Source organism: Aethalodelphis obliquidens, unplaced genomic scaffold (genome assembly GCF_003676395.1).
Source record: "Aethalodelphis obliquidens isolate GAN/ISIS:26980383/991018 unplaced genomic scaffold, ASM367639v1 scaffold1, whole genome shotgun sequence".
Classification (NCBI taxonomy): domain Eukaryota; kingdom Metazoa; phylum Chordata; class Mammalia; order Artiodactyla; family Delphinidae; genus Aethalodelphis; species Aethalodelphis obliquidens.
The window spans coordinates 74,145,251-74,172,129 of NW_020837945.1; the positions used below are offsets into that span (position 1 = coordinate 74,145,251).

At 49.3% G+C, this 26,879-nt stretch overlaps 1 protein-coding gene and 2 long non-coding RNA genes across 3 annotated transcripts; 2 read left to right on the forward strand and 1 right to left on the reverse strand.

Annotated features, from left to right (window-relative positions):
• Positions 1-609: 609 nt before the first annotated feature.
• Positions 610-3,124, reverse strand: HES1 (hes family bHLH transcription factor 1). The gene is made up of 4 exons (XM_027108606.1): positions 2,759-3,124; positions 2,529-2,624; positions 2,195-2,282; positions 610-1,536 (listed from the first exon to the last, which is right to left on the reverse strand). Exons 1-4 carry the CDS (start codon positions 2,864-2,866, stop codon positions 986-988), a joined length of 843 nt encoding a protein of 280 aa, XP_026964407.1. The 5' UTR covers positions 2,867-3,124; the 3' UTR covers positions 610-985.
• LOC113621604 (uncharacterized) lies at positions 2,619-11,339 on the forward strand. The gene is made up of 3 exons (XR_003433236.1): positions 2,619-2,745; positions 8,174-8,251; positions 9,181-11,339. It is a non-coding gene; the product is annotated as an uncharacterized LOC113621604 (long non-coding RNA).
• Positions 11,340-23,418: 12,079 nt separating this feature from the next.
• On the forward strand, positions 23,419-26,671 carry LOC113621609 (uncharacterized). The gene is made up of 3 exons (XR_003433238.1): positions 23,419-23,524; positions 25,227-25,568; positions 26,207-26,671. It is a non-coding gene; the product is annotated as an uncharacterized LOC113621609 (long non-coding RNA).
• Positions 26,672-26,879: the final 208 nt, after the last annotated feature.

Sequence of the window (26,879 nt, forward strand, 5' to 3'; positions counted from 1 at the left end):
TTGGGAGTCTAACTAGCTGTTCCTTGGCAGAAGGAATCTGTTGACCTTCTCAGCTTGCTTGAAGAGGGTGCAGAGAGGCATTTCAAACTTTTAGATGCTGGTACAGAAAATGTCTAGCTGCACCTAAAGACTGACTAATTAAAGGAAGACTCCGACACTTGAAGGCTGGAGGCTGCAGATATGAAGACTGTTTTTACTTGGATGTTGGTGAGCTGCCCCAGGGCAGTAGTGGTGCAGGAGCCACCCGTAAATGTGCAGTGGGCAATAGTACCGGATTGATGAACTTCATGAATTCAGCCCTGTTCCACCCTCCTCAGAAGGAGCCAGCATGAGTGCCAGGACTGAATGAACTACCCAATTGCAACTAGAAAAGTTTTTGAAATCCTTTAAGAGATTGACCACAAATTGATCAGGGAAGCCATATCAGATGGGTTCTCACAAATTAAATGGAATTTAGTTCAAGGAGGGTTGGTAGAAGGTTGGACAGATTTTTTAAAATGTTCTTTTAATAACAAAAGAGCCAACTCCTGAATTCTCAGATTACACGTAATTCAAATTCTGCTGAGGCCTTTTTTACATATTCTGAAATAATCAGTTCTAAGACATAAGAGCATTCACTCTTTTTTTTTTTATTATATTTTCTCAAATAAACTTCCCAAAAGGAAGATATTTTAAGAGCATTTTCAAACATCTTTGGCATCACATAAAAAAGAAATCTCGTGTAAAAAACGAAATGTCATCTGAACTTTTATAATACAAAGGCGCAATCCAATATGAACATATAAAATATATACAAATATAGTGCATGGTCAGTCACTTAATACAGCTCTCTACAAAAAAGTAACTTTAGAAATTAAAAAAAAACCAAAGTAACCACTTAATCACAAAAGTCCTCCCTTCTTTCCCAGCCTCCAAGTTCCTGTTTAGTGTCCCGAGGGAAGGGAGGTGGGTTGGGGAATTTAGGGGGAGGGGTGGCCTGAGCCCCTCAGTTCCGCCACGGCCTCCACATGGAGTCCGCCGTGAGCGAGGGGCCGCTGGAAGGCGACACCGCGTTGGGGCCCACGGAGGTCCCGCTGTTGTTGGTGTAGACTGGGATGACCGGGCCGCTGTGAGCGAAGGCCCCGTTGGGGATGAGGAAGGCAAACTGGCCGTCGGGAGCCGGCACCACCTGGAAGCCGCCGAACACCTTAGCCGCCTCTCCAGCCGGGCTGCCCAGCTTGCAGGGCGCGCCGCCGGGAGGGGGCGCCGCACCCCCGGGGATGGGCACGAGCGGCGGAGGCGGCGCGAACGGCGCGTGCTGCGGGCCTCCGGGTCCCGGAGGGGGTGGCGGCGGCGCCTGTAAGGCGGGGTGCGGCTGCCCAGGGTAGGTCATGGCGTTGATCTGGGTCATGCAGTTGGCCAGGTGGCCGAGGAGCCGGGTGCGCACCTCGGTGTTAACGCCCTCACACGTGGACAGGAAGCGGGTCACCTCGTTCATGCACTCGCTGAAGCCGGCGCGGTACTTCCCCAGCACGCTCGGGTCTGTGCTTAGCGCGGCTGCGGGCCAGAAGGAGACAGACGGGTCACCGAACAGCCCAGGCCCCGAAGCCGCCGCCTCCGCCCTGGGAGGTCCCCGCCGCGCGCCTTCCTGACCACCCGCCCGCGGCACTGCCTCTTGGCTACCGGGCTGGGTTTAGAAAAACCATCCGCCTCTCCACACTAGCTTGGCGACCGAACCCGAGACGCTCCCTCTCCGTTCACTGTCGCTCCATTTAAACCGATCTCAAGCCTCAGATTTACCTCCTCCCCACCCTCTCGCGATGTGACCTTGGATAATGCCCTTCCCCCCTTCTCCACCATCCGAGCCGTATTTCCCGTTCTGTAGTGGGGGAGGAGGGAGTGTTAAACCAGATGACCCCAGGCTCCACGCAGCTTAAAAACCGCCACGGTTCTAAGTCCTTTCGCTCCCACCCGCTTCCCCCCCTGCCAAGCCGCCCGCAGCCCTTGCTGCTACAACCTCTCTCCCTCCCTTTCCGGAACAGTAACAACTTGGAGTTGTGGCTATAAATAAGCCCCAGACCGTGGGAACGCAAGAGTGAGCCAAGGCAGTAAAATGTAGCTGAATGCCTCTCACAACCACGGGCGGAAGTCTGGAAGAAATCACCGCGGGGAGAGAGGGACGCCCGCAGAGGGGGACGCGGCGAGCCGCCCTCACCCGTCATCTGCGCCCGCTGCAGGTTCCGGAGGTGCTTCACTGTCATTTCCAGAATGTCTGCCTTCTCCAGCTTAGAATGCCGTGAGCTCTGCACCGAAGAGGCAAGGGAGGAAAGTGAGAGCCCCGCCAGCGGCCTCGGAGTGCTGGGGGTCCCTCCCACCCCCGGCCGTGGTGGCGACATCCCTAAACCCCGGCTAAAGGGGCTCAGCCCTCCCGCCTCAGAGAATGCAGTGCAGGCGGAGAAGATCCCGCTGGCAAGGGGGTTTCACTCTTAGTACCTGAGAAATAGTATTTTGTTTTTTTATTTAAAAAAAAAGCAGAATTACCCACTTACATCTTTCTTAAGAGCATCCAAAATCAGTGTTTTCAGCTGGCTCAGACTTTCATTTATTCTTGCTCTTCGTCTTTTCTCCATGATAGGCTTTGATGACTGTAAAGAAAAAAAAAAAGAGCGCTGAGTTCCCATGGGACCTGCCATTTCACCCCTCGATTTTAAGGGAGAAAGGAGCCCCCAACCCCGTCTTAATCTCTTGGGGCTGCAAGAGATGCAGGTACTGCCCTTACCTTTCTGTGCTCAGATGCTGTCTTTGGTTTATCCGGTGTCGTGTTGACACTGGCTGGGGTAGCAGCCACCGGGGACGAGGAATTTTTCTCCATTATATCAGCTGGCATTTTCTTTTCTTTTTTTTTTTTAAATCCCTAGAGAATTTTATTTTTGGAGTTCTTCACACACAAAAAAATTGTTTTGTTTATGTCCCTTCTACTTGAGGCTTTCGCAAAACTACTGAGCAAGTGCTGAGCGTTTATTACAATATCTTATGGCTACTTGGTGATCGGTAGCGCAATTCCAGGACCAAGGAGAGAGGTAGACGGGGGATTCCGCTGTTATCAGCACCAGCTCCGGATCCTGTGTGATCCCCAGGCCCTGGCGGCCTCTATATATATCTGGGACTGCACGCGAACGGCTCGTGTGAAACTTCCCAAACTTTCTTTCCCACAGTAACTTTTAGCCAATGGGAGGAGGAGACACGCGGCACCGCTCGTGGACCGCGCCCCCCCATTGGCCGCCAGGCACAAGGCCTGGCGGCCAATGGCGCGCGCCTGAGCCCGGGGCACCAGAGGCTACAACGTCAATCAAAAGGATTTTAACCCTTTGCTACTCTCCCTGCTGGGCTTTGCTTTAGAGAGGATTTTTCCACATTGGGTTTGCTCTAGTCTAGTTTATTTCTTTTGGGGCTAGGGTCTTTGCTCCTTACCTCCGTTCATGTGTAACAGAGCTACTTTGACGCTAATAAGAAGTTCATTTGAAATATATTTTTAAAAAGGTTTAGAAGGGCAAGGATAAAAGGTTATAATTGCAGTGGTTAAAAGGGGGGAATTGTGTAAGGGTGTAAGTTACGGAAACATCCAAGTGATTTCCCGCTCAGACTCCGCACATTCGGGGGAGGAGAGGGGTGAAAGTCGACCATGCAGAAAACGGACCAAAAAAATTCCTTCTTGCATGCAGAAAAAGTGCCTCCATCTTACATTTGCAGGTTTTTCAGAGCAAGGTGGTTTTTGATCCCCGCCCTCCCCCCGACACACGCCCACCCCGGCCCGGCCCTCATTTCGCTTCTAGAGTTGGGGCTTTGGACCCCGCGTTTCCCCAGGAAACAATCAGAATAATTTCCAACTGAGCAGAAAGGAAATGGAATTTCAAATGAAAGATGAACAAGGGGGGCTTTGATGGCAATGCCTCAGGGACGCGCGCGCGTCCTCGCCACCCTTTCCCTTTCCACCCGCCGGCTCTCGATTCTGCCGCATGTTGAGGTGGCGAGCGGAGCGGCAGCCTCTCCCTCCTTCTCGCCCCGCGGGCGGCCGGGGCAGCCTCAGCACCCGGCGCGCGCGGGCCCTTTAAGAGCTACACCAGCCGAGCTGCAGTTTGACATCAGCCGGCCGGCAAGGGCGCGCCAGGAGCCGAAGCACGTGCCAGGATGTTTTATTGCCGCCGCGGCTGCGGCCCGGCCGGGAGGATGTGTGTGTGCGTGCGTGTGTGAGTGTGTGTGCGCGCGCCCCGGGGGCAGGGAGGCGGGGGGCGGCGGCGGGCGGCGGAGCGCGGGGGCTGGTTCCTGGTCCCCGGGAGAAGCCAAGAAGGTAAATAGCAGCTGCTGTGCTAGAGCCTGGGAAAACCCCGCCCCCTGCGCCTTGGCCGGGGCTCATTGGCGCGCGCTGCGTGTGCGTGTGTGTGTGTGTGTGTGTGTGTGTGTGTGTGTCCCCGCGTGTGGTGTGTGTGTGTGTGTCCGGGCCCCCCTCCTCTGGCCCCCGCCGGGCCAGGAATCCGAGGGGGCGGCGGGAGCCGAGCCCCGGAGCTTACCCCCCCCCCCCCCCCCCCCAACTCCGCCGGGCCAAGGTCAGCCCTTCCGGGCGGGGAGCGCACGCCCTGGGGTGGAGAGTGGGGAATTATTCCAACCCCCCACTCCACCCCTGATTTCGGGCTTGAGGTTTTAACTCTGCCGAAAGCCTCACTAGCAACAGCCCGGGGGAGGGGTGGGGGCCTTCTTGTTTGCTCCCAGCCTCGGCCCTCCCTCCCACCGCGGGGCCTCCGGCGCCCGCCGCGGTCACGAGATGCCTGACCGCACTTAGGAAGCGGCCGGGTCAGCCTCCTGCCTCCGCTCGGCGGCTACGGTTAACGCGGCTTCGCGCCGCCCGCCCTTTCCCCGGGTCCAGGGCGGCCGGGCAGCTCCCCCTCGCTGCGCCCGGGAGGCCGCCGGCGGGCGGCCGGGAGGAGGCGGGCGGCGCGGGCGGCTGCGTGCTGCCGGTTGGCCGGGCCGCGCGCCGGGAGGAGCCGCCGCTGCCGCCGCCGGGTGCCACGTGGCGGGCGCCGGGCCGGGAGCGCCAGGGCTCTGGCGGCGGCCTCCCTGGGGGATTTGCCGCGCAGGGCGGGCGACGCGCACTGCCCCGGCCGGCCGCCACCGCCGCCGCCGCCTTGTCCCTCCCTCCCGCCCGCTTGCCCGGGTCGCCGGGCCCCGCGCCCCCACCCCTTCCGCCCTTCCCGCCGCCCGGGAGCTCGGGGCGCTGCTCGGGCGGTTCGGGGCAGCCCGGGAGCCGAGCGCGTCTTGTTTGATGTCGCCCCCCGCCCTCCCAGCCCTTCCCTAGGCTTAGAGGCCGCCGGAGGCCTGGCACACATTTCTCAGTCACTTCATTCCTTCCTTCCTCTGAGCTCCCCACTGAGATAATGTTGTAAATGATTTCACCAGATCTCGTCCCGAATGAGATTCAGCGGTTCCCGACTCTGGGTGACCTTGGGCAAGCCCCTGTCTTCTCATTACGGAACGCATGCTCTGTGCCAGACACTGTGTTAAAAACCCTGGGATCACCACGACGAGAGATAGAATGGCAGCCTGTAAGGAGTTGCAACTCTGGAGGCAGACAGACTCTGATTTTCTGATTGATGACCGAGCATTCCTCTATTATTCCTTTCTTTTAGGGCTTGGATGATGGCCCAAGCCATCAGATCAGGAGAACCTAAAAGAAACACTGAACCACACCTGTATGGGCAACACTGTTTCTGGTCTATATGGGGGAGTGCAGGGATAAATACAATAGTTATTGCCCTCAGGGAGCCTAGGGCAGAGAGACACTGAACTCTTAAGTGCAGCTGATATCTGCCTATTTCCACGTATATTCCTTTGGTAGGTCCTAGGTTCAAGAGAGACAGTTATATGTCTAGATAGAAGTAAAATGAAGTTTTAGGATAATTGAATTACTCATAAATTGGGGTATCCTGGAAAAATTCCTGGAGGAGGTGTCCTGTGCTTTGTATCTTGAAAAATAGGTAGGATTGGAGCTTTGGAAATGTGGTGAGTCATGGGGTTGGGGAGGATGGCCGTACCCATGGCCCTGAAAGCCTAGACTTTGGAACTTGAGGTCTTTATTCAAGGAACATGGTCTGGAGCCTAGGGTGTGTGACAGCCAGGAGTGTAAGAAGGCACTGGAGGAGGAGGAGACTTAAGACCCTTAAACATCTTGCTAAATGACTTTGGATTTATCTTTAGACAGTGGAGAGCTATGAAATGCTCTCGAGCAGAGAAGGGACATCAAAATTCTCCTTTAGAAAGATGGCTCTGGGAAAACGTGGAGAGTGGTTTGCAAGGTTCAGAGGCAGAGGGCCAAGTTAGGAGGTTCAAACCAGTAAAGGAGGTTCCTACCAGTAAAGGAGGTTCCTAGGTGACAGGTGTAGACTGACACTCACCCGGAAGCACCTGCCTAGAACTAGCTCACCTGGGCGTTGACTGCACGTTGTCCAATGATCCAAGTTCTGCAGAAACCTGCCTACCCTTTACTGCAATGTTCCTCCACAACCTGGAGTCCAACCAAGGAATCCTTGTGACTGGGACCAAATTTACCTTCCAAGCCTCATTTCCGTCTTCCAGGACAGCCCTCAAGTCTGCAGCCAAACCTGTACCTCATTGCAGGCTGAGTTTACTCGCTCTTGCCCCTCAGGCTACTCTCTGGGATTTTTTTGCTGTTTTCTTTACACACTGCAGAGTGGGCTGTGTCCTATCATGTTCTGAAGAAATGATGAACAATGCCTCCTTTGTTGACCTGCAACCTGGGCCAGTGGGGAAGGACTTTTCCTTCTTATTTTAAACAGATGGAAAAGTGGTGATGACAGAAAATTGTCTGTTGCTTTTGAAAAAAGTGGAGTTTCCCTGTGTGTTTGACATCCTCTTGGTGAAAGGTGATGAGACTATGAAGTTACCCTGCTTTCTGCTGTGCAGACTTCGCAAGCTTCTTAAAAGGCTTCTGCTCAGCATCTGACTTTTTAAAAACTGCATAAATACTCTGACCCAGATTCTTCCAAGGAATGAAAATCTTCCCAGGGAAGATTGTTAGTTAACCCTTTCCAGGTTACCCCCAAATCTATGAGAACCAGTGACTTCCTCTATTAAACTCTGCTATGACATTGACTGCTGCCTGCTCTTGGGCCCTAATTAACTAGCAGGGCATGCCACCCCCTGTCCCTTCTAGCCTAAGAGCCTGGTTTTTTTTTTGTTTTTTCTCCCCTGATTCTGTCATCTCCTGAGGCTTTGGCACCCTGAAGGTGCGTGGAGAATGTTGAACACAGTCAAGTTATGGTCTCACTGCAGTGCCTAAAACAGCCTCATTGGCCAAATAGTTAATCAACAACTCGTTTACTGCCACTTTAGGAGTGCTTAGACTGGTAGAATGAGCAAATAATTTAAACACACACACACACACACACACATTTTCAGATAGAGCCGGTCAAAATTTTGCCATGAATTTGTTTCTGGACCAAATAAACAAACAAACAAAAAACGAAGCCATGAAATTGTCAGCCCTCCATCCCAACCATTCACGTAGAAACTTTCTTTGCAAGTGTGCTCAGATGCTGTTTTTCAGCATCCTTATCCTGGGCAGTGAAAATAGTACCAACCAATGGGACACTCTCTGCACCTTCTCAAATGGGTAACTAAGCTCCTAAACTCAAGAAAAGCCTTTTGGATTTGGAAAGCCCTCCTTAGAGAGAAACAGCCTTTATTTTTCCGTCTTCCTCATCCCCTCCACCCCTCCCCCCAAAGCACAGAGAAAACTGAACCCTGTTCATCAGTGGAGGTCATTTCTTTGATCCCCATGTGAGACCAGCAAAACACCAGGAATCTTTCCCACTGTATCATGCCCAATAAATACAATCAGGGGCTGCTGTGTTTGTCTCCTTCCCCCTTTCTGCCCTGTGAAGGGTGATTTTTCTCCATCTTATTGCATCACCTGTTTGCTTTAAACCATAAAACAAATAACCGCATCTCTAGTGAGACTCTCCTTTGTCCCTGGGTATCGGAATGGTTTGTGGGTTTGGTTTAAAGCTAAAGAAAGGAGAAAGAGTGAGAGAAGAAGAAAAAAGGTATTTTGCCTGAGGACTTGAAGCTTTTTTTTTTTTCCCCCTCTTTTCCTCCGCTTGACTGACTTTCTCACACTCAGATTCCCTGCAGCCTGCCAGGGACGTGGTAGCTGCCCTGCCAAAGAGCTATCCTGGGAGGGCTATTCAAAGAGCTTTGAGTAAGTACACACTGGGCGGATTTTCCCCTCCCCTCCATACCTGCTCCGCACCTGTACAGGGAGCAGTCCCACACCTATCACCTGATCGCAGCCCTTTCAGAGACCGTGAGAAAAATAAAGCCCAGGATAGAAGAGATGTTTGTCTCTGTAGGGCTGCAGCCAGCTCCCCACAGTACAAGTGCCCAGAAACAGCACATTCCTGCCCCGGTGTGCACGCGTGTTTGCCCTCGCGCGTGCTGGCTGGGGGCACCGAGAAGGCGAGGGAAGCCGGGCATCACCTGCATGATGTAATGACTGCCTTGCTGCCTTCGTCTTCTGGTATCTGCCTGACCGGTAGTTTTGTGATCCTTTACTAAAATCATTGTTGTGGTCCTTCTAGATGAGTCCATATATGCTCATCACAGCAGAATTCACGACAGGGATTTCTGACCTTAAGGTTCACGGATGAACCCCCAGGGAACCCCCTGAAATGGAATTCAAAATTATGTCTCTCCATGCATATTGAGCAGGAGCTTAATAAATACTTTTTGAATGAATGAACAAATGCATCATTTCCCGCCCCCCCGCCCCAGCAAGGAGAGGGTCCACAGCTTTTAGTAGAATCTCAAAGCTTTTTTGACCCAGAAAGGTTGAGGAAGCTGGTCCAGGCAATCTCCAATTACAAGTGGGTACTCTAAGGCCCAGAGAGGGCCAGGGACTGGCTCAAGCAACATAGGGCCAGAGTGGGGGCCAGAGGCCAGCTCGAAGCCCTTTCCATCCGCCAGAGTGCTGTGGGCTTTGGGAAACTGAGGATGGGTTTATAGAGTTGTGATCACTGCCAGAACTTGGATTTAAAATAGACACTTTAAATAAATTAATTAATTAAATAAAATAAATACTTTAATAAAGATACTTTGAATTTCCAGAACTTTTTTTTTCTTAATTTTGAGGCACTTGAGTGGCTCTGCACCCAGCATTTGGATGGAGAAAGGGATAGGCAAGAAAGCCAAGTGTCTACCCACAGAAGAGGATTCAGGAATGCTTGCAGCAAGAGTCCTGGTTGCCATGCAGTGGCATTCGAAACGACCGCAACTCTGCATTCCATCTTTGATAAAAATAAGTTGCTACTTCTAAACAAAACTGCCTAGTTGGTTTCTGGCCAAGCTGGGACCTCGAACTGCAAATCGCGGGTGACGGTGGAAAAACAGAAACTTTTCAGCATTGGCTCCTAGCAGGCTGTAATGCTTTCTGCTTCCCCCCAGCCCTTTGGAAAACTTGACCACAGCCAGTGGGACCAAGGGAATGTGCACTTTTCTAATGGGCCCAAAAAGAGGATGGTTGCCAGGAAAGCCTTTCCCATGGGGCGGGGGCAGGGCACCGGGGACAGCTTAACTCCCACATTTGGCCACAGCAGCCATGGCGGGCAGGCTTTAAATGTGCTCTCAATTAACCTTTTACTCTCTGAGCAGGGCTGCAGTGAGGCAAGCCTGCAAGCCCAGGGATGAAGGCGGGCATTTCTGAGGGATTGCACGGTTGCTGACTTGCACCCTTGTGTGTAAAAGGCTCAGAACTGCACGGGGGCTGGTGCCTGTAGGGGCCTCTGGAAGACTCAGGAAGGTGGGGGGAAGTCTTAGCCCCTTTAAACCCAGGACATGGGTTTGCTGGGCTTGCTGATAGCTGCTCAAATTGTGACATCAGATCAAGCTTCTCAAAAAATCAAAAACAAAAACAATGCAGCTAACCAAGAGAATCATTTGGATAAAACCTAGGGCCAGAAAGTGATATGGGATGAGTGTATAAGGCATATTTAAAATCAAAGTCGCTGTCATTGTTACCCTTGCTTATTTTCCTCGGCTTATAGGAAAGGGGTAGGGGAGGCAAAGTAAGAGACCTAACAGGTGGCTTAATGGGTCCGTTCATTGAATGCATAGGAAAATTGAACCTAGGAAGAAATGACTGGACTAAGGTTTAACAGCCTCCCCAGAGAGGGAGGAGAAGGCCAGAATTAGGCTCGAGTTTCCTACCCACCAGTCCAGAAACCCGCCCCTCTGTATCTGTATGAGAAGAATGTTTTGAAATATCATCTACAGCAAGTGACTAACATTACCACCAAAGATGGATTTTCCGGTTGAGAATCAGAGCTACCTGCTGGTGGGCGAGTGTGGTGGTGTGACAGCACACAGCGTGGTTAAATGCCAGGCTTGCTGCACCGTGATTCCCTCTAGAATTTGCTCACCACCCGGTGACCTCTGGAAAAGAAGAGATCTTGATTTCTGAGTTCCAGGAGACAGGAAGCTGCTCGCCGGGGCCACACAGAAAAGCAGAGGGAGAGGTGAGAAAAAGAATGAATTTTTCCAAGTGGTAGAGAGATGGTATTTGCATGTGAGATATACATTTTCCTTTTATGTATCAGGTTTAGGGAACAAGAAAAGACAGTCCGGGCAGCTGCCACAACTGCCACTTAAGACTCTGGTGGGTTCTAGCATTTCGGGAGCTTCTGGTCTCTTCCACAGAGTTGGAGGGCACCTGTCTTCTTGCCTTGTAGTATTTGACAGTGGACAAAGCACTTTATAGTTCATTACAGCATTCTGTCCTCATATATAGCCTTATAACCTAGCCTAGAAAGACGTGGTGGAAGGCCCAGGGATGGGGAGAGAGAGGATTCAGGTGATTAGTTCAGGAGACCATGGGCTGTTGAGGGCACAGGATATAGGATAGACAAGCTTCCTGGAAAGTTGTACCTCTAGAGAAACAGGGCAGGGAGCTTAGAGGCCGGGAGAGAACAAACTTTCCTTTCTCAGCCACCGGCAAGAATAAGATATCAAGAAACTGGAACAGAGGGAAGAGGGAGATGACTGTCAATTTGTTAGAGAGTATCAGTAATCCGCAGGACACATCTTGGGCGGGGAGCAAGGAGGAAGGGTACTTTCTTGTGGCAGGAAGCCAGGGTGGAGAAGGTGAAGGGAAGGAATCCCACTTAGCAGGAAGATGACTGAGCAGGTTCCGGAAAGGACATGGAAAGGTGATGAGCATAGTTTTCACTGGGCTGAGCTGCTTAGTTCAGCATCTGGTACCTTTGAGAGGCTTCCTGGAAAATCTCAGGAAGGGAGACCGGGTCTGTGCCTGAGGGCGCTTGTAGAACTCTGGAACTGGTATCACTCTTCCTCACTGGTTATTTGTTCTATGCTTTTGTATTGCTATAGGCATAACACAAGAGCCCACAGACTGGAAAAAGCGGTGGGATTGTTTGGGGGTGATGGCAGGGAATGGGGGCAGTATGGAAACTGCATCCTGCTCTGTAGCCAGTCTGAGGGTGGTCGTCCTGGAGAGGAGGTGGCAGGGTGACTCAGCGGAGGGGGAGGCAAGCACATCAAATTCTTCTAGTGCCAGGGGAAGTACCGAGGACCCAGGGTTCATCTCCAGCTCCCTGACCGTGTGGGCAACTGCCCACATATTGCAGTGCATTCTGGGTCCCCTCAGCCCAACTCTGCCTCTACTCTGGAAAGTAGGGGAGAGGAAGCTCCTTTTGCAGGGCTGGGCTTCTACAGGCCCCTTGACTGAAATCGGAGAGGAGCCTGGAGGCTGTGAGTGGTGACACCTCCTGCCTGACCGATGGAGCTCTCTTGATAAAGTCCCTGAGCGTCGGCTGTCTCCTGGAGCAGGTTGCCAAGCTATGCGGGTCTCATCCCCACGGATCCAGCTGTGGCCTTTATCTCACCAGGCTCCCACAGTCACAGAGGGACCTGGTACTCAAGTTCAAGTATTTGAGCTCCCTGTCCTGGGGGCTATTCAACCCTCTACACCCTCCTCACTTACCCTCAAAGTCCCGGCCCCTGGGACAGACCTGGACTTGGTCTAGAACTCCAAGTCATCTGGACAGAGGGTGGAGTCACAGCTTGTCTTCTGTGTATGGAGTGAACCTGTGTGGATGGTAGCCAGACAATCTTGTCAGGGGTGAAAGCCGCCCAATCTCCAATTGCCTGTTCAACTTAATTCAGGTCAATGACTATTTGCAAGCACCTACTATGTGGAGGGCAAAACTACATGTCTATTTTGACAGTTACTTCCATCCTTTCCTGCTATTCAAATGCTATCCATCTGTGCAGAGGGGCAACATCCCAGGTTTATATTATAAAAATTGCCCCTTTACTCTCCACATTCTTCATCTCTATTGCTTCTCTGATAAAGAAGCAAAGAAACTCCTTACGGTGTCAGTTATAATATCTTTCACAGAGTCAGCACCCCCAAATATTGGACAATAAATGCACGAGTGAACTTCAACTTAAAAGAATGTTTTACTGGCGATTCAATGGCCCCCTGAGAGGGTCAGGGTACATTTCTAAATTTTCCTCGGTTGCTAAGTCCAAGGAGTGGGTTTACTTTGACGCCTCTGGGTAAGCACCTCTGGGCAGCAGGGACACCCCTGCGGACAGCTCTCCTATGTTGCAATCAGGAGAATTGAGAGGAATCTACGGCTGGCTGTGTTTTCCCAGGCCTATCTTTATTGATGGTTATTAAAGACACACCAGCACACGGCAATACGAAAGTACAAAGCAATTCCCAGGGTAAGGTACGTGGGAAGGAGCGAGATACTGAGCTCCCAAACAATTCTACTGTAATCGCAGTCTGCCATATCTACGTATAGTTAATAAGTAAGATGTAAGCAGGCAGGTTCCACCACTGGGCAGCAGATGGAAGGGAAAAAGGCCACGGGAGAGATCACTGGTCCTGCTGGAAAATTGGGAAAGAAAACAAGGAGGATACCTGGGAAAGGTGAGTCTGGCGGGCAGTCACTGGGAGGTGCGGAAGCCTACACCTGGTCCCCAGGAAGGACCACTGCTCACCTCTTCTCCTGCCCTCACTCTCCCTCTGCATGCCAGCCCCTCGTGGAAGATTGCGTGTAACCAAGAATAGGTAGGAATCACGCCCAGACACACTGGGTTAAAAAAGTGTCAATACAGCACACAAAAACACCTGTTTTTATAGAGTACCCCCAACACACCTGTTGTTTTATGATGCCGAGTATTATTGATAAAGGGGGCTGTAAAGTCGAGGTGAAATGGCCTCATATTTAAATAGCACCTTCCTCAATGTTTTACAGCTGAGATTTGACTGACCCGTTGATTATTTGTTAGGAATGTTGAGCGCATATCTCTATATATGTTCAGGGTGGCTAAAAAGCAAAGGCTCTGGAGCCTGACTGCCTGGGTTCACGTTCCACCTTATTCACTTTCTAGCTATGTGACATGACTATTCTGTACCTTACTTTACTTGCCTGTTAAATGGGCAGAAATTCATAGTACTTACCTTATAGGATTGTTAGGAGGACTAATATATGGAATATGTTTAGAACAGTGCCAGGCATATTGTACATACAATATAAGTTCTCAGATGCTTTTATCATATTGCTATATATATGCCATATATATGTTTATATTTATATCTGGCATACAAGATAGACACTCATTCATTTAAAAAATATTCATATGTTAATATTCTCAAAGAAATGGATGGACAACCACTGTGATAATTGGTCCACAGGTATTTGACAAATCAAAAGCTTCAGCAGTCTTTTATGAATAAAAGGCTGTGGGACCAGGAGGAACCTAAAAAATTAGCTGGCTTCTTCTTTTCCAGGGAGGAGGGTCTCTACCATCTAAGCACTCTGGTGGCTTTGTTTGTGGGCAGGTGCAGACCTTGGTGTAGCCCTGCCTGGAATAATTAAAATGAGCCTCAGGCCCATGGAAAGTAGAGCTCTAGATGGAGGCAAGGGCATCGGCAGGGGCCAGGCACACAGGATGTGGACTGGAGGTGGATTTATTCCCGCTCGCCGACAACACGAGGGACCGGAAGGGCTGTAGAGGGACACTTCATCCAAAAGAGTAAACATGGGCAGGCCCTCCCTGGATGCCAGTCACACTTCCATGAGGTAAGATGAATGGGAAAGATGAACGTCTGAGACCTTTCCTGCTTGTAGGTGCCCGTATAATTTATGGTCTAAACTGGAACACTTTTGAGAGTGAAAACTAATGCTATTAACAATTATGTCAGGACAATTGGCATAAAAACTGGGACACATGACCATCATAGTTCTGTGGGCCTACAATGGCAGGTCCTAGATTGTTCATCTGTCTATTTAGGTATCTTTTATCAGAGATGCTTCCTAAGAAGAAAAAAAAAAATTTTTGGCCGTGGCACGTGGCTTGCGGGATCTTAGTTCCCCAACCAGGGATTGAATCCAGGCCCCCTGCAGTGGAAGCCTGGAGTCCTAACCAATAAACCACCAGGGAATTCCTAACAAATATTATTATTATTATATATTTTTTTGGTACGTGGGCCTCTCACTGTTGTGGCCTCTCCCGTTGCGGAGCACAGGCTCCGGACGCGCAGGCTCAGTGGCCATGGCTCACGGGCCCAGCCGCTCTGCGGCATGTGGGATCTTCCCGGACCGGGGCACGAACCCGTGTCCCCTGCGTCGGCAGGCGGACCCTCAACCACTGCGCCACCAGGGAAGCCCGAAATATTATTTTTAAGTCGCTAATGTTTTAGCATTTCTTCATCTTTGGAAGGTGATGCCATTGATTTACCTTCCATACAGGGAGGAGCCCCAGTTTTGAACCTAGGGGACCTTAGTGTGTATAGGAGAAGGGACGGTCAGAGGGAGGCCCTGTGACGGTTGGATGGTTGTGCTTAAGGCATGTTTGACATGACTCGGTTTCTTCTTTGATAGAGCAGGTGTGGTCCAAGCTTCCCCACCTGCGAGTTTGCACCCGGGTTATGGCTACAGCATAGCAATGCTGCCAGGGACTCTTGCACTGACCAACCATGGCTGAGTACATCCATTTTTCTTGGGCATGTGAATGTGGAAAAAGCGATTGCTGCAATCTGACACTCAGGCCATTGTGTAATGGCTGAAGGAAGACTCCAAAGGAAAGAACATTTTCCCACCTGAAATATTTGCTCTTTTTGCTTTGAATTTGACTAAGTCTTTAGTGGTAAAGAAAAACCAAAACCCACCCCAAAACCAAAAGCGGAACAAACAAACAAAAATCACATTTTTTTTTTCTAAACAGTTCAAACTCAAGGTTTGGGCTTTGTTAATTTCCTTAAAAAAAAAAAAAAAGACAAGAAAGAAAAGAAAAATGGCTCCTTCACCTGAGTGTTCTTATATGTGCCTATTTAATGATTAATAATACCTTGTGGGCTACTGTTGGATATGGCCTCTGCTGGTTTGAACAGGAGAATTCTGATTCACACTTCAGGCATTTATGAATCACAAGTGTTTACCCTGAGACAATAAGTGAAAGGGGGGAGATTAAAAAAAGAAAAACACCCAAATGTGCTGGGTTCTTTGAGGAAAAACTGGAGATAATGTGGGCTCTCAGTCTTTGATACCCTGTGCGGGGCCCACCGCTTTCTCTCACTGAATAAAGATTGTGTGGCGTGACCGCGACTGGGCCTTTTGAGTTTTATAGATTTTCCCTTTCATTTGCTGAGAGGTCAGGCAACTATTCCCCCTTGGTTTCCATGTCACGTGCCTTCGTTTTCTTCCCACCTGTCTGGTCAGTCTGTGTCAGTGGTTTGCAAGGGAGTCTCTTCATGGGCTTTTAGGGGCACGCTTTCTCCAGAGTCCCACTCGTTACCCTCTTCATTAAAGGGGGGCTGGAAGGCTGGGGGAAACGAATTAAAGAGGTTCAGGTCTCGGCGACTGACTGGGTCACGGTGGGGAAAGAGGATTCTAAAGATGCCACGCAGGGCTGTCGCTCGAACAACTAATTGTGGAGACCCTTCTTCCACAATTCCGCTTTTCTAAAAATTATTATTCTTTAAGTTAATTCATTAATTAGGCCGCGTTGGGTCTTCATGGCTGAGCACGAGCTTTCTCTAGTTGCGGCGAGCGGGGCTTCCCTTATTGCGGAGCACGGGGCTCTAGGCGCACGGGCTTCAGTAGTTGTGGCGCGTGGACTCAGTAGTTGTGGCTCATGGGCTCTAGAGCACAGGCTCAGTAGTTGTGGTGCACGGTGGGCTTAGTTGCTCCGCGGCATGTGGGATCTTCCCGGACCAGGGCTCGAACCCGTGTCCCCTGCATTGGCAGGGGGGTTCTTAACCACTGTGCCACCAGGGAAGCCCCACAATTCCACTTTTAATAGTAACTCCTAGACTTATTTTCCCTACTTTCACCCCCAAAGCCTAGAGGTCAGTGAAAAATAACTGCCAACTTTGACTCCAACGACCCTTAAAATTTTTTTGAGACAATTTTAGACTCACAGAAAAGTTGCAAAAATAGTACAGCTCTCTTATACCCTTTAACCAGCTTCACCTCTGTTACACACCTCACCCTGGTGACATGGTTATCTTATATAACCATGGACTGATCACTGAAAAATAGTCTTGGTACAAACTATAGATTTGTTTTGGATTTCATCATTTTTTCTACTGTATTTCATCCTGTCCCAGGATCCCATCCAAGGTCCACAGTCCATTTAGTTATCTTGTCGCTTGAGTCCCCCTTCAACCTGTGACAATTCCACAGTCTTTTCTTGTCTGTCATGATACGACAAGAGTACTAGTCAGTTGCTTCGGGGAGTGTCCTTCACTGGGGTCTGTCTGATGTTTTCTCACAACTATACAGAGGAGCTTTGCCGCTAAGGAGAACAGCACAGGGCTGGTGAGCCCTTTCCAGGGCAGCATGTTGGGGGCTGTACAATGCTGCTATATTTCACTGCTGTTGTTGACCGTGATCACGAGGTAAAGGTGGTTTCCACCAGAACTGGCCACTGTACAGTTAGGATTTTCCCCTTTGTATTTCCTAAATGTTTGGGGGGTATTACTTCAAGACTACTCAAATATTCTGTTTCTGCTTACACTTCCGCTCGCTAATTTTAGAGTCCATCAGGGGATCTTGCCTATGGCAATCATTCCTGCGGTAGTCTAATCATTTCCCTCATTCCTTCTATACTTATTAATGGAACTTTTCTTAAGGAGGAGTTGCATGACTTTACATGGTAGAAAAGCAGAAATTTTAAAAAATAAATAAATAAAAAATATAAATAAATAAAACTCTAGAAAATCCTTACTCTTTTGGAGCTTACATTCTAGATGGAGAGGTAGACAAGCAAAATAAATAAATGGGTAAGATAGTATATTAAAAGATGACAGGTACTAGAGAGAGAAATCAAGCAGGGATGGGGAGAAGGAAGTACCAGGAGGTGCAGGTTTAAATGGCACAGTCAGCAAAGGCCTCAGAGAAAAGACTTGAAACAGAGGAGGGAGCCAGCACGTGAACGTCTGGGGGGGTAGCTTCCTAAAGAGAGGAGACAGCAAGTGCAAAGGCTCTGAGGCAGGACCACGTCTGGCCGATGTGCTCTCGGAAAACAAGGAGGCCAGAGTGATTGGCTCCAAGTAACCAAGGGGGAATGGGAGGGAGAGGGAGGGGACGCAGAGGGTGGCAGGGCTGGATGGGGCAGGCTCTGGGCCATTCTAACGGCCTGGCTGTGCTCTGAGGGAGGCAGGAGCCACTGCAAGGGTTTGTGCAAAGAGGTCACATGATCTCCTTCATATTATTAAAGGATGGCTTTGGTTGCTCTGGGGTAGGCAAGCATGGAGGCAAGGAGATCATGCTTAGGAAGCTATGACATTCATTCAGGTAAGAGATGAAGGTGTCTTGGCCCAGAATGGTAGCAAAGAGTTGATTGGGGTTTGGGTGTATTTTTGAAGGTCAAACTAACACTGCTAGGAAAGATCTCCCATGTGATAGGCAGCTTCTGGCCACCTCCTGAACCCCCCAGGGAGTGTATGCTCCTCCCTCCACCTTGAAGTGGGGCTTCAGGAACAAGTTTGAGAAGAACTGGCTGGCTGCATTGAGTCTAAGCTCCACGGCCCCTCAGCAGAGTCTTCTACTATCCGGGTCCACCTTCCTTCTCCCTGCAGCACATCACACATTTCCCTCTGCCACATTCTGCTCAGGCCACCAACACATGCCCATAAACTCCCCCGCTCCGTGCTCTCTGCCAGTCAAGATCCTTCCTATCCTCCAAAGCTCAGCCCCACCGCTGCCCCCAGCCCCGACTTTCTGACCTCCTCCCCTCTTGGTCCCTGGATACTAACTAGACTCAGCTTCACAGAGCAGCCCCTGGATATAGACACACCTCAAGCACCCTGCAGCCTCAGGGCCCCTGAAGCACAAGAACTGGCACCTAGTACTTCATTAGCCTGTTGGCTGGCTTGTTGGTATGTGGCATATCGTACAAACGAAAATATTATGTTTCCTCTTAATCATCCAAGTACATTTTGCATTATACTCTGCATATATTCCTATTTCTTTTAATATAAAAATAATATATCTGCTCCCTCTTCCCAACTTTTCAAGGAAAATTGAAGTTCCAGATTTCCTCTTGTTGGGCCACTCTGTGGGTCCTGTGTACCCCAGTTTGAGAAGTCAGGAGAGGCAGGCATCACTGAGGGTTCATTTGCTGCTAATGGATTTCTCTTTATCTGTTCATTGATTTAACTAAAATGTGCATATGGTTAAGATTTTCAAGCAGTACAAAGGGTAGATACTGAAAAGTAACCCTTCCATCTGTGGCCCTCATCCCCCAAACCTTGCCCCAGAGGCAGTCACTCTTACCGGTCCCATGCATACACATCCGGGGATTGCTAATGAACAGCCAATGGCTGGTAGCAGCCAGCAACTACCAATCGAAGGTAAACTGAGCTGCTGTGAGAACCAGCTCCCAGCACTGCCCTCCCCAGGGCTGACGCGACTCCTGTGCAGAAGGGCCAGTGGTAGCTATTGCCACTGCAGCTAACCTGCCATTTTTATTGTTGTATTAGGCTCAGATCACATAAGGCTGAGTTTGCAAAGGCTCCACACTGGGGTGGAATTGGGGCATTTGGTACCACCCTCTTTGGCTCTAGGTCTGGGCCATTGAGATGTCCCAGGCTGGCTGTTGTCTCTCCCTCCAAGTCAGCCAGCCAGAGGGAGGTGCACAGCCGAGAGCTACATAGAGAGGGAAGGCAGGTGGGAAAAGGGACAGGGACGGAGGAAGCCAGGCCCTGAGCCGTGATAACAGCAATGCCGAGAGTGAAGGGAGATTTCAGGGGGGGCTATGTCATCCTCCTACTCTTCCTGGGGCCTCCAAGGCTCACCTGAAAGGCAGTACTCTGTCTCTACCTTTCCCGTGGGAATTCAGCTCAGCCAACAGAACCCCTGAACTCTGCTGGGCCGCTGCCAGCAACTTTCAAGCCTTTTCCCCCCCTGCCGGTTACAGTGACATGATGTCGTTTTTATTGAGGCAAGATTAGATTTTTTTTTAAGTTTTTAGAAGTGTGGTTCACATGATCTCTAGTACTTTGCCTGTCGCTGGAAGACCACAGAGCTGCCAATTTCAATTTGCTTCAGCTTTTATCACTAGAAGAAGCTTAAGAGAAAAAAGAAAGGGGGGAAAGCCCGGATGAAAATATTCCACTTGGCCCTGGCGGTTAGCTTGAGGGTGGCAGGGGACACACGCATCGTCCCCTCCCGCGTGTGTAACCGGTGTGATCAGGGGACTGAAGTCGGGCCTGGCAGCTGGACAGCACACTGTGTCCCAAGGGTTTTCATGCCATAGCCAGAGAGAAAGCACATAACTGGAGTCATTCATGGAGTCAGGAATACATTAGAAAAGATGCTAAGCTATTGGGAGATGGGCAAAATAAACCCATAGAAAAGTGGTCCTTCCTCTTAATTCTAATTTGACTAATTCCCTTCTTTGGAGGCAACATTTCCCATTCACTCATTCATTCAACACATTTATTGAGCATCTTCCGTATGTCTGGCTCTGCTGAGGATACAGGGTGATAAGGCTAAGTTCGTGTCATTCACCATTTTTATAGGAAAATGGAAGAATGCCAATTTGCATGGTTGATGGTTTTTCAGGTGCCAGCTCAGCCCTCAAAATGGGTGATGTGATGGAAAATCATGAAAAACGTGAGATCCAATCCCATTGTTTTGGCATCAGGTCAGAGAATGAGGTCTGGAGGGGTAAAAGACGTGCTGAGGAAATAAATGTCTCCCACTCCATGGGAATGTTAGATAGAAGCAGCATCCCTGTATCCCCACCACTGACAGCCATTCAGATCCCTGCTGGTCTGGTCCCCACAATAGCCTGGGAAGTAGGGAGGGGAAAAATTTACCACAGCTCTACCTGGCACTGGTAGGTGCTCAGTGTGTGTTGAATGAATGTTGAATAAACCCCCAATGTACATGGGAGGTAGGGTAGGTTCAAGAGAAATCAAGAGATTGGTCCCAAGTCACCAGTAGTAAGTGGCAAACCCTGGACTTGAACCCAGAGGTCTTGAATATACACGTCAAGGCCCATCATTACTCCTAGAGGCAACACTCCCTGGAGATTTCTCCAAATGACTGCCCTTCCTTTGACTGGCAGGAAAGTGACTCCGGACTCACCTTCCTCAGAGGTTGCAGTGAGTCTTTGGGGAGTCATTTCAATGGATGGAGGCCAAACTGACCTCAGAGGCGGACAGGACACCTCATGAGGAGAGCCTGCATCCCAGGAAGTTTCTCTCAGTGTTGAATTGGTTGGGCTAAGAAAACTGAGTATTGGGTGTTGTTCCTTGAGTATGGACTTCTAAACTGTCCCAGATGAAGTTGGACGTACTTGGGGGGCACGTTTCCTTTTAGAAATCTAGGTATCTCCCCAACTTACACTCTCTCTGTCAATTATGTGGATGAGAAAAAGCTGGATTCAGAGCAAACCTGTGAAGAAGCAACTCCTCATTTGTGTCTCATGAGCCTTGATTTTCCTCCTCCATAAAGGAATGGAGTGGAGTAAGTCCCGGGTAGCTTAGAAGGTGACATCGGGGTTACAGGGAAAGGCAGCCTAATTGGAACCGCAGTATCACTGGACTGGAAGAGACCCAGAACGTCACTGAGTCCCTTCCCCTGCCTCCTGGAGAAGAAGATTAGAGCACACGTCCAGGGGCTGGTGCTGGATATGTCCCTGCCAGGAGATGCAGTGTGGGGACCAGGCAGAGGCCATAGGAAAGTAGAAAGATCAGAGGGTGTGAAAATCCCTCTTCTTGTCCCCTTCACCCTGAGAGCATGAGGTAGTGCAGGCAGCTTCACCTTGGAAGTCAGAGAAAGATCTGAGTTCTGATCCTGCTTCTGCCATGGATGCATGTTGCTGAACATAGTATTCGTTACCACCTCTCTGGGCCTCAGTTTGCCCATTGGTAGTCTAATGGTTTTCAGAAAATGCCTAGGGAGGAGTTTCCTCCCAGGAAGCTCAGGGACAGAACTTGGAGCTACGCTGAGTGGGAGGGGCTCTCCCTAGCCCTGTTTTCCTTCCACCAGAAGGATCTGGCTTTTGCCTGTTCACACATTGTACGTCCTAACACGATTTTTTGCAAAGAAAATGTTCTATTGGTTTTTTGTGTTCAAGTTTGAAGCCATCAACTAAGATGGTCTCAAAAATCCTCTGCAGCTGGAAAAATCTTATGAGTCTTCCCTTGTGCCTCCCGGGATTTTGGACTTTGCCTCCTCTGACCTGTAGCACACTGTCCTTTAACCACTTGTATGCTGGTTTTTCTCTGCCCAAAAGCTCCTTGCTACCTGATTCCACAAAGGATTTTGGGTATGGGGGAGCTGCTGCACAGGCAGGGAAAGTACCTGCCGCTTAAACTGCTCACAGTTCAGTGGGGTAGGCTGGAGGCAGTGGAACGAAGAATTAAAATACTACCCAGTATCTTCTACTATTCACCACCAATAACTGGGACCTTGTCTTATCTCTCTCACCCACAGACAGCATATGTAGGACACTTAGTAGTTGCTTAGTGAATATTTGCTAAAAGGATTGATCAAAGAATGGCTTGTTCCCCTCTTTGGGAGGAATCACAGATGTATCTGTAGCTAAGGCCCTTCCCAAGACTGACTGGAGCTGTATCAATTCTGTGGCCTCCGTGTTTTCCTTTTATGAGCTGGGCTTATAGCTGTTGGTAGTCATCACCTGTTATGGGTTGAATTGTGTCCCCTAAAAAAAATGTGTTGCAGTCCTAACCCCCAGTACCTCAGAATGTGACCTTATTTGAAAATTAGCATTGTTAGAGCTTTGTTGCTGATGTCATTAAGCTAAAGTGAAGTCATACTGGAGTAGGGTAGGCCTTTAATCCAAAATGACTGGCAGAGCTTCCCTGGTGGTGCAGTGGTTAAGACTCCATGCTCCCAACGCAGGGGACCCGGCTTTGATCCCTGGTCAGGGAACTAGATCCCACATGCGTGCTGCAACTAAGAGTTCACATGCCACAACTAAGGAGCTGCCAAGCTGCAACTGTGGAGCCCATGAGCTGCAACTAAGGAGCCCACCTGTCACAACTAAGACTGGTGCAACCAAATAAATAAATAAATATTTTTTTAAAAAACAACAAAAAACCAAAATGACTGGCGTCCTCGTAAAAAGAGAAGAAGAGACACAGAGAGAGAAGATGGCCATGTGATGATGGAGGTAGAGACTGCTGAGATGCCTCTACAGGCCTAGAACACTAAGGAATACTGGCAAACACCAGAATCTTGGACAGGGAAGCGAAGATTCTCCTCTGTAGGTTTCAGAAGGAGCATGGCCCTGCTGACACCTTGATGGCAGACTTCCAGCCTCCGAAACTCTCACAAGACAATGCATTTCTGTTGTTTCAAGTCAACCAAAGTTTGTGGTACTTTGTTTTGGCAGCCCTGGGATACTAATACATCACCCCACCTGTAATACTATGCCTGGAAAAAAACCTACAACCTCTTTAACCTCTAGGAAATGGTCACAGGAAAATATGTTTGGTTGAACTTATTTTTTGAAGCACTAATTACAGTATCTCATAAAAATATTTCATGTATTTAAAGCTCTAGAACCTGTGTATGTTGGGTCATATGTATGGAATATATTGCGTAGTAACATACAAATACAGAAGCAAAAAACCTCTCCACAAACAAATAATATAGTAACTTCCCCCCTCATTTTTTCAAAAACAAATTTGCTGAGGAGTGGCTACTTCGTTTTTTTTCTTTTTTTGCGGTACACGGGCTTCCCACTGCTGTGGCCTCTCCCGTTGCGGAGCACAGGCTCCAGACGTGCAGGCTCAGCGGCCATGGCTCACGGGCCCAGCCGGTCCGCGGCATGTGGGATTCTCTTGGACCGGGGCACGCACCCGTGTCCCCTGCATCGGCAGGCGGACTCTCAACCACTGCACCACCAGGGAAGCCCTAGCTACTTCTTTTGACCTGAGAGTTTGCACATTTGCTCAGTCTGGGGGGTGAGTTTCACTTTCCCGTCTAGGAGCAGGGCATGACTGTCTGGGTTAAATGTGATGTAGCCACAGAAATGATGCCACTTGCTTCTGAATATCCTTCTTGCATTTTGTTTCATCCACCCATCCTCCTGGGGGCAGGTTTCCAGCTCTGGCTTCTCCTCGGGTGCCCTTGATCAAGAAAGCACAGCTCCTCCCCCCCATCCCCAAGGAGATGCAGGAATTTGTGGGACCCACCTCATTTCTGGTTATTGAATAACTGGTGGGGCATCGAATGTCAGGGCTGAGAAAACAGAACAGCCTACCTGTTGGACTAAATGACCTCATAGCTCCGGCTGTTCTCATGGTGTCACCTTGCACTCTCTGTCAGCGACTTTTTCATCGCAAGCGGCGCTTACATCAGACTATTCTAATCACGGTCACTGTGCTTCCAACATGGGTGAAGGAAAGAGGTTTAAGGTTCTGATTAAGCCTGGGCAGTCTTGCCAAGGGGGAAGGGGTCTTCTTTTTTATCGAAGTATAGTTGATTTACAGTGTTGTGTTAGTTTCAGGTGTACAGCAAAGTGATTCAGTTATACACACACACACACACACACACATATATATATATATATACACACACATATGTTCTTTGTCAGATTCTTTTCCATTATAGGTTATTACAAGATATTGAATATATTTCCCTGTGCTATACAGTAGGACCTTGTTGTTTATTTTATATACAGTGGTATGTATCTGTTAACTCCAAACTCCTAATTTATCTCCCCTCTCTCCTCTTTTCTTCAGCCTCAAGAAAGGAAGGTGTGAATGGGGAATGAATGAGGAGCTTATTGTGTTTTAATTCAAAATTCACCATTAACCTGCCACTGGGATTTCCAGTCCAAAGCTTCTCTCAGCAGTAGATCAGAGAAGAGCAAACCATCGGCCTCCCATCCTCCCCCAAATCTGACCTGGCTGACTAGGGCTTCCCTGCAGGGAAGAGAAGCTTCTGGCACCATTTCTCCAGCATGGGTACCACAGCAGCAATACCGTGGATGTCTTTGATCCACAAATCTTTGATGGGGAAAACGATATTTTCTGGGCTTTAGCAGATGACCAGAGGGTCTCTTTTAGGTTGTATTTGTGGACCTGCTTTTCTCCATTGGTGCTGGCTTCCCAGTCAGTGCCTCTGAGAGACACTGCCGAGACAAGGAGAATGGAAAACGATCTTTTTATTTTTTTTTTAATTTAAAATTAACTTGTAAATAAGTGTGGCCTTAATTTTTTTTTAATTTTCTTCTATTGTTCTTTATTTTTTAAATTGACATATAGTTGAGGTATAATATTATTGATATATAAGTTACAGGTGTACAATATGGTGATTCACAGTTTTTAAAGATTATACTCCATTTATAGTTATTATAAAATATTGGCTGCATTCCCTGTGTTGTGCAATCTATCCTTATAGCTTGTTTTATACCTAATAGTTTGTACCTCTTACAGCTCTACTTCTATTGCCCCTCCCCCACCCCTTTCCCTGCTGGTAACCACTAGTTTGTTCTCTATGTCTGTGAGCAAAAAATGATCTTGAATAGCAAGTCATGTTTTCCTCAAGTTAGAGATGGAAAAACTGGGGAGAAACTGAAAGGGGGGTAATTATTCTGTGGTGATGTTAAATTTATTCATTTGCTCACTCATTCATTCACTTATTCATTCCTTAATTCAACAGACATTTTCTGAATATCTGCTCTAGACCACGTACTGTGTGATGTGCTGGGGAAATAAAGACGGTGTCACAGTTCAGTGATACTAGTGTGACTCGTGCCTAAGAAGTCCGCTGCCGGGGTTTGAGAGAGTCACGGGGAAGAAGAGAGCTCAACCAGTGGCCTGGAGAAGCAAGGAGGAGAGTTTTATCCTGGGACTAGAAGAGCCACTTTCAAAGCAGAGACCTTAGGCACTCGACCTCAGAATTACCTGGGGGAATTAAAATGCAGATTCCAGGCTCTCATCCCCAGCCTGCTGATCCAGAGTCTCAGGACTGGGTCCCGGGGATCTGCCTGTGGATTCTTAGGTACTAAGTTGGAGAATGCCTGCTTTAGGCTGCTGCATCAATGAGAGCTGGAGCCAGTGAATGCACAAGCGAGTTAGGAGGTCTGGCCTGGCCCAGAGTTCCGTGTATTTATAACCGAGACCAGGGCTGACATAGAGCGGAGCAAGGGACAGCCTAGGACATCTTTTGGCGAGATGCAAGGAGAGAGCCCTTTGTCCCCTAACCGATTTTGTCTCAAAGCTTCAGGGAATCTCCTTTCTTTTGCTATCTCCCCGTCTTTTCTAAGGGAGTCGTTTGTATTAAGAAGTTTGAAGACGTAGGTACAATTCCAAGGACATCGGGGTGGTGGGGAGGGGCGAATTGTTTCTGTTGCGCATACCTGCTTGGGGAAGACCCACATTCTCCTCCGAGGCTCCTTTGGTGGAGGGCCTGCTATGGCTCTTGCTCAAGTTGCCGGGTAATCTTCAGCTGCGGAGAGAAAGCCCCTCCAGCTCCGCACAGTTCTCCTTAGGTCTTAGTAACAAGCAAGAGATGGGCGGGGAAGGGCAGGCTGCACAGCACTATTTGTGATCTGCCCTTGTGTTCAGTGAGTAATCACAGTTGGAGGAAATCAAAACCGAAAATTGGAGTCCCTTTTCATCCATTCATTCCTTCAACAGAAATCTATCGAGTTGGCGGTGTTGTGTGATTGCTGGAGTTTGAGGTGAATAAAGCAGACACAGCCCCTGCCCTCATGGCATTTGCGACCTAGAAGGGAAGAGAAACAAGTAAAGGATGCATCGCAGTGAAGTGTGGTGAGAGTTGAGCCAATTCTTCCGTGGTTCCTTTGAGCCCTCAGAGAGCACACCTGGCCCGGGGCTGGATGGCTCGTTGGTATTTGAGATATCCTGTCCTGTGTTCATTTGTTCCTTCGATCGCAAGCATTTGCTGAACCCCTATTATGTGCCATATGGAATGAATTATGTCCCATCCTCTGCTAATAACCTTAGAGGCAGATTTAATAAAAAATGAGCAAAATGTAAAACCTTGTCTCAAGAAGCTCAGAGTCAAGTGAAGGGGGTCAGAAAAGTAAACCAATTGCATTGAGGCTGGGGTCATGGGTCAGGTGTACAGTCATGGTCTGTGCAAGGTCACAGGGGGATGTGGGGCTGGGGTGGGGGGCAGCGAGGGCAGAGTGGTCTGCGGGGACCACTGAGCTGGACCTGGAAACATACGTAAGAGTTTCGTCTTCTTTTAGTACTTCCCAGAAAGGTTCACTGATGTCTATTTCATCATTCAGTCCCTCAGTAACGATGGACTGAGTACCTAAGATGATCTTAGAGAACCAGAGAG

Coding starts and splice junctions, on each gene's coding strand:
- HES1 (XM_027108606.1), bottom strand. CDS start 2,866: ATGCCAGCTGATATAATGGAGAAAAATTCCTCGTCCCCGGTGGCTGCT. Junction 2,625..2,758: donor CAGCATCTGAGCACAGAAAG/GTAAGGGCAGTA, acceptor TTTTCTTTACAG/TCATCAAAGCCTATCATGGA. Junction 1,537..2,194: donor GCAGCGGGCGCAGATGACGG/GTGAGGGCGGCT, acceptor TCTGGCCCGCAG/CCGCGCTAAGCACAGACCCG.